Raw genomic sequence first — 9,218 nt, 5'->3', positions numbered from 1 at the left:
GCTGGTTTCTAACTGGCCCTCCTCAGAAAAAGGAACGCCAACACAAAGCTATTGGGCCTTTTACTCGATATTTGAAGAAAATTCTATCGGTTGTGTACAAACACAAAGAGTATGAACTGTTTTTAGTGGGTGTTTTTTTTGCATGTGTACTTTCTCTGGGTTGTCTTTAACTTCCTTATTGGTGTTTAATTTGCGAATTGTCTATGGTCTGTTTTTAGTAAATAGCGTACTGCTCGTCTAATTGTTACACTTTTAAGAGAAAACCGGCGGGTGTCGGATTTGTTTGTAAAGATCCCGTCGAAGCGGGACTACCCAGATTACGCCGCAATAGTCAAAAATCCGATCGCTTTGAAGCCCATGAAAGTCTTTTATATACTTCTACCATTTTTATATTTGGATTTACTGCATAGTGAAAAGCCTCTATCTTTAAACAAAAATTGTTTGTAAATTTATACTTAAAAGCAGTGTTTTACAGAAAAAAAAGTGAATTTGTGCTTTTTGTTAATTATTTAAAATACTTTCATAATCGAAATTACGAAGTCATCTTTATGCAGTAAATGCATGTTTCTTTAGTTTACCTAACACTTCAACTATTGTTTAGAATAAAATTTTGGAGGGAAAATACAAATCCGTTAAAGATTTCGAGCAAGATATGCTTTTGATGGCGGACAATGCAAAACTGTACAACGGCGCTGATTCGTTTGTCTATAGAGATGCTCTTAAGCTTTTGGTTAGTATTATTTTTTACTTTTATTACGCTTAAGAAAACTTTCTATCCTGAATTTTTTAGGGTGTATTTTATAAAACCCTGGAATTGTTAAAGCCATACGAGGCAAAACTGTATAAGGTTTTTAAAATTCTTAAATCCCTAAATTAAATTATAAATAAATTTTTATAGAGAGTGCATGAGGAAATTAGAGAGGCCTCTGGCGTTGAAGAGAAAAATGTACTGTTATTTTACGAATGTCTTTAATTTAAATTTTGTTTTTCACAATTAATGGAGCTGCCGAAAAATTGCTAATTTTAATATTCAGTGTTTACTTCTCCTTCCTTTTGCTTAGTAAATTTCTCAAAATTATTAAATTTAATGCAATTTATGCTTTATAAATAATTTAATAACTAAAACTGTTACATGTGAATGCAAAAGAAACGCAAAAAGGTCAAAACCAGCGCAGTTGAACTTTTAGAAAACTTGTAGTAAATCAATTTTCCTGAAAGTCAAATAAACTAAATATATTCCCTCTTCTAAATTATATATAAAAACTTATAATTATTTTAAAAAAAACTTTTTTTAATAGTATATAAAGTTTTTTCAAAAAAATGGGAGTCTGTAGTTGCGTATCCAAAACATAATAATTGATTTGAAAAATGAATCAATTGAAAGTAAATTTTATGAATAATATACTCGTGCACAACCATTTTTTTGATATTTCCAGTCGAAAACGTCTTTATCGCGAACATTTAATACAAGTACGTTAATAATTTCAAAATAAATAAAGTGATCAGTAAAGCATTATATTCAGTAGAAGGTGCTCAATTTAATTACACTGGCCTAGTAACAAAGTTAAATAGCAAAGAAACTGGAAAGCAGCTATCTACTTTCAATTAATACAGTACAGTATTTGTAATAATTAAAAAATAAGTATTTCATAAATTGGATGACTATGATTGTAAAAATTGTCAAAGGCTAAATTCATTGCAAACTAATAAAATAGCTATAAAAAAAATAAATATAATCAGTATTCTTGCAAAAATTCGTAACTATAGATGTAAAAACTTATTTAAGCCTAAAGTAAAGGCAAACTTATCATAAAATTAGTTTAACAGCGCCTATTAGTTTTCCGTTCCAGAAGATCGTAAGTTTAGTAAATAAAAAATAATAATATAATAGTAACTTTTTAGTTGATTAAATTTTCTTTTTAAATCTTGTTTTCAAAGCTTCCATTTTCTTGGAAACGAAATGAGTGGCTTTTATGGCCAACTGTGTTCTAGCAAACCACGGAGTTGTAGCGATAATAAGGGGAACTCTTATGGGTTCTATTGCTTCATTAAGAATGATAATGACACCGACATTACCTTAATTCAAATAAAATTTATATTAAAAAAGTTAACTAACTGTGTAGTTAAAAACAAACTATATAAAAATAAACCAATATTGGGATTAATAGATTCCACATCGATAAAACCGTCCAGCGGTAACATTTTTATCAACGCAATTCCATCCAAGCCAGTAACTTTAAACGTAATATAGAAAATTGTTCCCGTGGAAAGCCAGACAATCGTCTCCCATAAAAAAAAAGCCACACCTTTAAATAATAACCTAAATTTTTAATAATGACATAATAAAAACTAATAACCATATTTTTGAATTAACGATTTCAAAGATAATTTCGTTTTAGAAAGCTGTTCAGAATAAATAGAGGCATTTTTCATTTTATCATCACTTTTTTTTAATTCGTCTGAAGGCTGATTGTTAACCTTGAGTACATTATCAAGGTTATTAGTAGTAGACTTTAAGCGAAGACATAACCGGTAATCGTAAAAATTATAATATGTTTCCTTTCTTAAACTATTAATTGATTTACTATTTACGCTGACAAAAGATATCGCCTTGCAAAGCAGTGTTAAACTTCGCATTACCTTTCCAAGCACTACACCAACACGCCCAGTGGGGCGCCGACCACCACCTATACTAACACGTGCCCCGCTCCCTCGTGACCTCTGCTGTTGCTTTGTTTTTTGTTGGTAACAGCTATAGTTTCGTTGATATTATGTTATTAATGATTGATGCAATGCAATGTCTGCCGTGATTTCAAAATTATTAGAGGAATCCTCACAAAGTTTTGATTCCGGTAGCTCAGAGGGATTAGGTTTTCTTTATAGACTTATTTCCTTGGCCTCCCCTATAAATTTACTTTCATAATAGCGAAGTCGGGAGTTCGTAAAAACCTTTCAGCGAAACGAAAACTGTTACGGAAACTCCAAAAGATAAATAAAAAAAAAGCTATACAATTTTTTTATAAGAGTAAACAAAATGTAAAGTTGTCTAAAAGAAATAAACTTAAAGAAAAAGAAAAATTGCAGGCCATCACTTGTTTTAAGGACACCAGTTTGCCGATTAACAGCTTTACAAATTTTAAAAGAATTAAAGATGCAAAAAATATAAAGCAAAAACGCGTAAAGATTAATAGGAAACCGTTTTTGATTAATGGAGACCGTAAAGCGCCGATAACTACAAGAAAAAACAAATTTATAGAAGAGTAAGACTTATTTTGAAAATATTACCTAAAAAAAACTACTGCTTGCTATACATCTATATCTCTTCATATTTATAAGTTTATCAGATGATGATCGAATTATTAAAACTTTGGAAAAGAAACTTGGTCTTAAGAAAGGAAAAAAGTTACCGCAAACTTTTAAAAATGATGGCTTAGATTGTAATATATTTTAATAACTTTGTTAGAAGTAAAAAATTTATAATGCATCTTTTAGATTTTGCTTACATTGTAATATTTTTTAATAACTTTGTTATAAGTGAAAAAAATTATAGTGTATCTTATAGATTTTTAAAGTAAGCTCTAATTGTAAATTTCTATATTTCTTATATTTATAAAGTCATATAGAATTTAGCTTATTTATAGTGGAAGTTTTTTTAGACGAGATAACTTTCTTCAAGTTTTTAGATTCCCCTATTAACTTTACTTTTTTATATAATTTTATAGTTTTCAAAGATGTATAGTATATTAATAATATTCTTGGATTTATATCTCTTGCAATTTTTTTACATTTTAAAATTTTTAGTTTGCTTAGTTTGTATATAGAGTAGTTGATCTTGACTTCTTTTAATATATAAAACCATTGAAAGATCTTTTATTCGGTGACGACCTTGAAACTTGCGGAGACTCGACTCCTATAAATTATTATGATCGGAATTTTGAAAATGAAAAAAGTTGTACCGCGTCAGACTCCGGCATCTCGTTGTTAATCCGTGTTGTTATTTTATTTATTTGTGGTTGAAAAAATTTAAATTCAGAACGTCATTTACTGGAGCTGGACGTTTTACTGAGAATCAGACAAATTTGAAAAGCGGTATTGTAATTCTTTATTTTTATTTATAATTTTTGTGTTTACTTTTAAATTTTCTTTTGTGTATTCTCTGACTCTATTCGTGTGCGTGTTTACATTTATATAATTATAAATAAATCTAAAATTTAGAGTTTTAGGGTTTGCAATAGATTTATGTTCTATTTTTATTTTGTTAGTTGCTAATTGAACGTTTATAGATATTATAACTACTGAATATCCTTCCAAGTCGGTAAAAGCGGTAACTTATTACTCTTTTTTCTGTACTTAGTTTAATTTTATTTATTAACAAAATAATAAATTTTATATTTTATTATTAAAGAAAAATTGAATTGTATATTATTGACGTTTATAAATTTATTCCTTAAGATTTTTTTAATGTTTTTCTTTATTTAACATTAAAGTTTATATAACTTTTTTACAGGAAGAAGTGATTCCTGGAAATAGTGAAATTGCTGCATCATCTACTATAAATTGCCAGCGTATTTTATTTTTTTTATTAAAAAATACAGCAAATTTTTTAAGAACGTAAATAATATCATCATGAAAAATGAATTATAAAGAAAAATTTGTAAATTAAAAAAAATATCGAAATGAAGTGTAAATGAAATCAAATGGTTTACTGTTATTTATTTTTACTTTTATATTGAAATTGGGGTGGTTTAAAAAAAAAATAGGAGTTAAAGGATTGCCGTATCAAATTACTAACCTTTGCTAAATTATTATGTTACTATTTAACTTTATATATAAATTATACTTGTTTATAATTTTTTCCTTTTTATTTTTAAAGCTTATGTTCTCCCTCACTTACGCAAACTTGATACTTCTGATGCTTTGAAGCGCTTAATAAAAGGTTTTTATTATTATTATAATTGATAAAAAGAAATTTCGATATTTAAAAATAATAAAAATTTGTTACTTAACACTTGAGCTTTTATGATTTCATAAATAATGATTAGAATAACTTTAATATCTAAAAACAATAAATAAGAAAGTTTTGAAAATAATAATAATGAAACTTTAAGGGCACATGAATAAACTTAACGAAAGCAACTTTACTGCAATTGCTAATAACGTGCAACTTTTATATGTTAAGCACCCTCGAAACGGTTAATAGCTTATTTTATTATTATTAATAATAATATTATTATTATATAAAATACTTGCGTTAGAGTTTATCACCTCTTTTTGTGACATACTTATGAAGATGGTTTGCGTGAGTGGCGCTCTTCCTTTGAAACTTTTATCAGCCTACGGTTCGTTTCTAGTGTTGGGTATAAAATTCACTATATTTATTGCTTAAATAGCGTCTCTTCCAGTCACGTTGTATGTGCTTATTGGGGCTGAATTTGGCGGGCGGTTTCTGCAGCGCATCGTAGCTGAACTGGAAAAGTTGATCGAATTAAAAAGTGAGACTAAAGAAGCAGCAAATTTAATGCATTACATTTTAGCGCTTTTTCTGTTAAAGGTTATTTTGGCATCTCTTTTTTTACCGCTTTTTTAAAATGTGTGCTATAATTATGTTGAAATTTTATTAGGCTACTCAGTATATGAAATGTTTACTTCTTATATATTATTTGCACATAGTTTTTTACTACTTCGCTACTATGCGACTATTTGAAACACTTTTTAGAATCCTTTACTGAATTTGCTGTTGAACTGATGACTATTATTCTTCGCGGTTTATTTCAATATATATACATATTTGTTTTAGTATAGGTATCCATATATTTTTCTTTATACTTTTATAGCGTATATTTTTTTGCGTTGAGCGCTATTCAACAAGATAATGATTCTGTCAACATTATTTTTGCTATTATTTACAGTTTTTTTAAGAGTTTACTTTTTTCAATAAATTTTTTGTGACAACAGCTATTTTATTGGTAGCTCTTTTTTTTTTATAAATTTTTAAGTATTCAGTTTGCAAGTTTTACCTTTTTCGTTATAATCATTATATACTTTACTGTTTGTAAATACAAATTTCACATATTTATTATAACTTCTTCGTTTACTTATTAAGGCGAGCTATTAATATGATGTTATACTATAACTTAATACGTTTTTCTTATAGGCGCTGGTGATTCTCTTCGCTCTGATGATCCTCTTTTTTATAAGGACTTTATTATTGCCTTTCAGAAGCGATTAAACGAGACCGTTTCTATGACATCGTAATTTTTAGAGCATTGTTTGCCGTTATAAAAAAGTACGATCGAATTCACTATTATTTTTGCAATAGGCGCATGAAATTCATGCTGGAAACCGTCATGTCTATAAAAAACAATAGATTCTCTGCGAAAGAAAAAGAGGAATATTTTATTTTGTTAGTATAAAAAAATTTTACTTAATTTTATTGGTTAGGTTTATGGAGTGGACCCCTTAAAAAAGAGGCTTTCTAGCGTAAATATTATGTGCTTCATTATTTTCATTGTCACTATTAACATGTGATACGAAGCGCTAATAGGAAATTTTCGTATATATAGTTTAAAAGGGAATGCGGAAAAACACTCATTGCCATGCAGGTCACGCGTGCCGAGCTCATTAAAAATGACCCGATTGGTATATTTTAATATAATTTTGCAAAACTGATGTGCACCAATAGAAATTTGTTAATAAAAATTAATTTTTTTTATTAACTGATAGAAATAGTAGGCATCATTATTTTCCTTGATTCCGTTTTTGGGTCTTACAAGAATTTTTTACACTAATATTATTATTACTATTAAACGGACTCGACTAGGAAAATGGTGGGTATCCGGAAGCGCTTCTTTGAATGAAGTTCAACAAAAAACCTCTTTTCTTGACGAAGTCAACAGTACTTGTTAATAATCATTATTATTATTATTATTATTGTTATTATTATTATTATTATTATTCTTGTTATTTTATTTATTATGAAAGGCGCTGATTCTGGTCTATTGGAGCTTGCTCGAGTACAACGAATGAACACGGCTATTCGCCGAGCTATATTTGTTACAATGATGAGCAGTGAGGTTATTCTGTTTTAGTTATTATCATTATCATTATTATTATTGCTTCTTTAGGATTATATAGATGCCTTTACAAAACTCCTGAAGCTGAAACTCAAAGCAAAACAAGAACGAGAAATAGTGAAAGTTTTAGTGGAATGTTGCATGAACGAGCAAACTTTCAACCCCTTTTATGCTCATCTGGCTTCCAAACTTTGCCAGTTATCATCAAACTGGAAAGTATTCATTATTGTTATTATCATTTTTATCATCATTACTATTATGGTTGTTTTAAGTACACATTCCAGTACACTTTTTGGGACCACTTTAAAGAACTTTCGAGCTTTTTTGTTTCAGTTAAAGCAAATCTCGCCAAACTGTTAGCCTTTTTACTTGTGGATTCAAGCTTATCGCTTTCAATTCTTAAAGTAGCCTAAAACTTTTTAAGGATCTTTTTTTTTCTTTCTTTTTTTTTTATAGGTCTTTTCATTTGTCGAATTGGATTGCCATACTCTCCTTTTTTTGTGTGTGCTTTTCAAAAAAGTTCTTCTACCTACTGAGCCGTCCACCAGTAACATTTCAAAATATATAAGACAATAGTGAATAGTGATGCTAATTTGTTATATATAATGATGATAGTTCAGCTTATATTCAGGCGAATAGCCCGAAATAACGATTTATTTAATCTGAGAGAAGGCCTTACTTTCTTTTTTCAGAAAACTTTATTAAAGGTTCGTAACTGCTCTTCTTTTTATTATTATTAAATTGTCTTTTCTAATTGCAGTCCGCAAAAGACTCTGAAGAAAAAGAACTTTTAAAGAAGAAAGTGAATTTGGCTAAAGAGGCCCTGCGCGAGCCCGTTTTTTCTTTTTAGTTCTTCATGTATATGTAAGTTTCGTAATAAAAGTATTAACAGTTATGTTTCATATCCTCCATACTTTCTTAAAACTGCTACTCAACAGTGGTTTGTATTAAGGATAAATAACCAATAGATTGTTAGAGCAGTAGAATGACTTTGAGCTATTGATTTTTCCAAGTAAATTTCAAATGCCCTTTTCTGGTTTCCTTTACAGAGCTGCCTTTCACGTTTTTAAGAAAAATCCTTTTTAGAGTTGAAGGAATTGAACTAGTGATTCTTTTTGTTTGAACTCGCATTTGTCTTAGTAGAAGGCGTCTGGTGCGATTTATACTCTTGGTGTCTCGGGTTATTTATTATATGATAGTTCGGTAGCTGCCTTGACCTTACTCGACGCATTGCTGAATCGGTAATTTCTGTGTCATTTTCTTCATCTTGAAAGTCCTGACGGCGGATTGAAAGTTCTTTCTGGTTTTATAGAATAAATAAAAAAATGGTTTGTCTTATTAACCTCCTCAGTTCATTCTGCTTCAGTTCTTAGGAAGAGCCGCTTCTAGTCCTTTAGTTATCAGCTGTGCTTTATAATAGAATATAAACTTCTTAAACCTGCATTCTGCCCTATCTTTTAAGTTGACGCCTTCATAATATTTAAAAATGCCTTATTCTTGCGGGTACTCGTTGCTGGTCCCATCTCCTCACAATGTAGACGATACCATAAGGCAACAGAAAACAATTATCGAAAGCAGAATAGCTTTGTTTACTGTGCTTTCAAGTTGAATTCTGCAGTACGAGCGAAATTTCTCGAAAGCTTTTTTTATTACTAACACAAAAGGAAAAAGGATACTGATTTCGTAAATATTTAAAGTTTATAATTAAAAAGATAATAAAGTTTCTTGGGTTTGTATAACTTTAATTGAAGCACAATTGGAGTACGTAAAAGCGCTCTTCCCAAAACACGATGTAGTCGTGCCTACAGGCCTAACGAGGTATAGAGATTAAAGTTTTTGTTTCTTTCTAATCATTCAAACTTTCATTATATAGTTTATATAATAATACTTTTTTTAAAATTGGAGAAAGTAAATTGAAATTAGTTAATATACTTAGATCTCGACAGTGCTTTTTTTCTAATTTAAAAGCTACACACGTTTGGGCAAGTTCCTTGAGTCAATCTTCGGGAATAAGTTTACTACTCGAAAAAAATTGAATTTTTCCAGGGTTTAATAATACTTGGGATTTAAATAAACTATTGCTTTTCCTGTGCGGTTATATGCAACGCTTACAAGATGGCCCTAAGCGCAGATTATATATAACTA

The 9,218-nt window shown here is 29.2% G+C and overlaps 3 protein-coding genes across 5 annotated transcripts; all 3 read left to right on the top strand.

The window, feature by feature from the left end:
- Positions 1–6: 6 nt before the first annotated feature.
- On the top strand, positions 7–1,236 carry LOC135121212 (transcription activator BRG1-like). Its single transcript, XM_064045522.1, has 6 exons — positions 7–109; positions 258–363; positions 602–730; positions 791–847; positions 899–946; positions 1,148–1,236. The coding sequence occupies exons 2-6, from the start codon at positions 358–360 to the stop codon at positions 1,196–1,198; spliced, it is 291 nt and encodes a 96-aa protein (XP_063901592.1). The 5' UTR covers positions 7–109; positions 258–357; the 3' UTR covers positions 1,199–1,236.
- Positions 1,237–2,788: 1,552 nt separating this feature from the next.
- On the top strand, positions 2,789–6,413 carry LOC135121211 (nucleolar MIF4G domain-containing protein 1-like). Its single transcript, XM_064045521.1, has 14 exons — positions 2,789–2,870; positions 2,927–3,260; positions 3,337–3,437; positions 3,866–3,977; positions 4,034–4,089; positions 4,284–4,324; positions 4,508–4,565; positions 4,874–4,936; positions 5,109–5,192; positions 5,256–5,339; positions 5,391–5,551; positions 5,671–5,764; positions 6,155–6,251; positions 6,320–6,413. The coding sequence occupies exons 1-14, from the start codon at positions 2,798–2,800 to the stop codon at positions 6,411–6,413; spliced, it is 1,452 nt and encodes a 483-aa protein (XP_063901591.1). The 5' UTR covers positions 2,789–2,797.
- A 3-nt stretch (positions 6,414–6,416) lies between these two features.
- On the top strand, positions 6,417–8,355 carry LOC135121206 (nucleolar MIF4G domain-containing protein 1-like). Of its 3 annotated transcripts, none has more exons than XM_064045515.1 (11): positions 6,417–6,480; positions 6,564–6,639; positions 6,821–6,895; positions 6,982–7,073; positions 7,125–7,289; positions 7,346–7,477; positions 7,530–7,620; positions 7,689–7,780; positions 7,834–7,937; positions 8,042–8,226; positions 8,273–8,355. In XM_064045515.1, the coding sequence occupies exons 2-9, from the start codon at positions 6,597–6,599 to the stop codon at positions 7,921–7,923; spliced, it is 780 nt and encodes a 259-aa protein (XP_063901585.1). In that variant the 5' UTR covers positions 6,417–6,480; positions 6,564–6,596; the 3' UTR covers positions 7,924–7,937; positions 8,042–8,226; positions 8,273–8,355. The 3 variants fall into 3 exon arrangements, with proteins under 3 accessions (XP_063901585.1, XP_063901583.1, XP_063901584.1); XM_064045513.1 differs by having other exon boundaries at positions 6,821–6,901; XM_064045514.1 differs by having other exon boundaries at positions 6,821–6,901; positions 8,281–8,337.
- Positions 8,356–9,218: the final 863 nt, after the last annotated feature.

The sequence above is a fragment of the Zophobas morio genome, unplaced genomic scaffold (genome assembly GCF_036711695.1).
Source record: "Zophobas morio isolate AGI-343-1 ecotype UQ-CSIRO unplaced genomic scaffold, CSIRO_AGI_Zmor_V1 ptg000522l, whole genome shotgun sequence".
In the NCBI taxonomy this organism is placed as follows: Eukaryota; Metazoa; Arthropoda; class Insecta; order Coleoptera; family Tenebrionidae; genus Zophobas; species Zophobas morio.
Note: the sequence above shows the minus strand (reverse complement) of the source record. Positions and strands in the feature narration are given on the sequence as shown.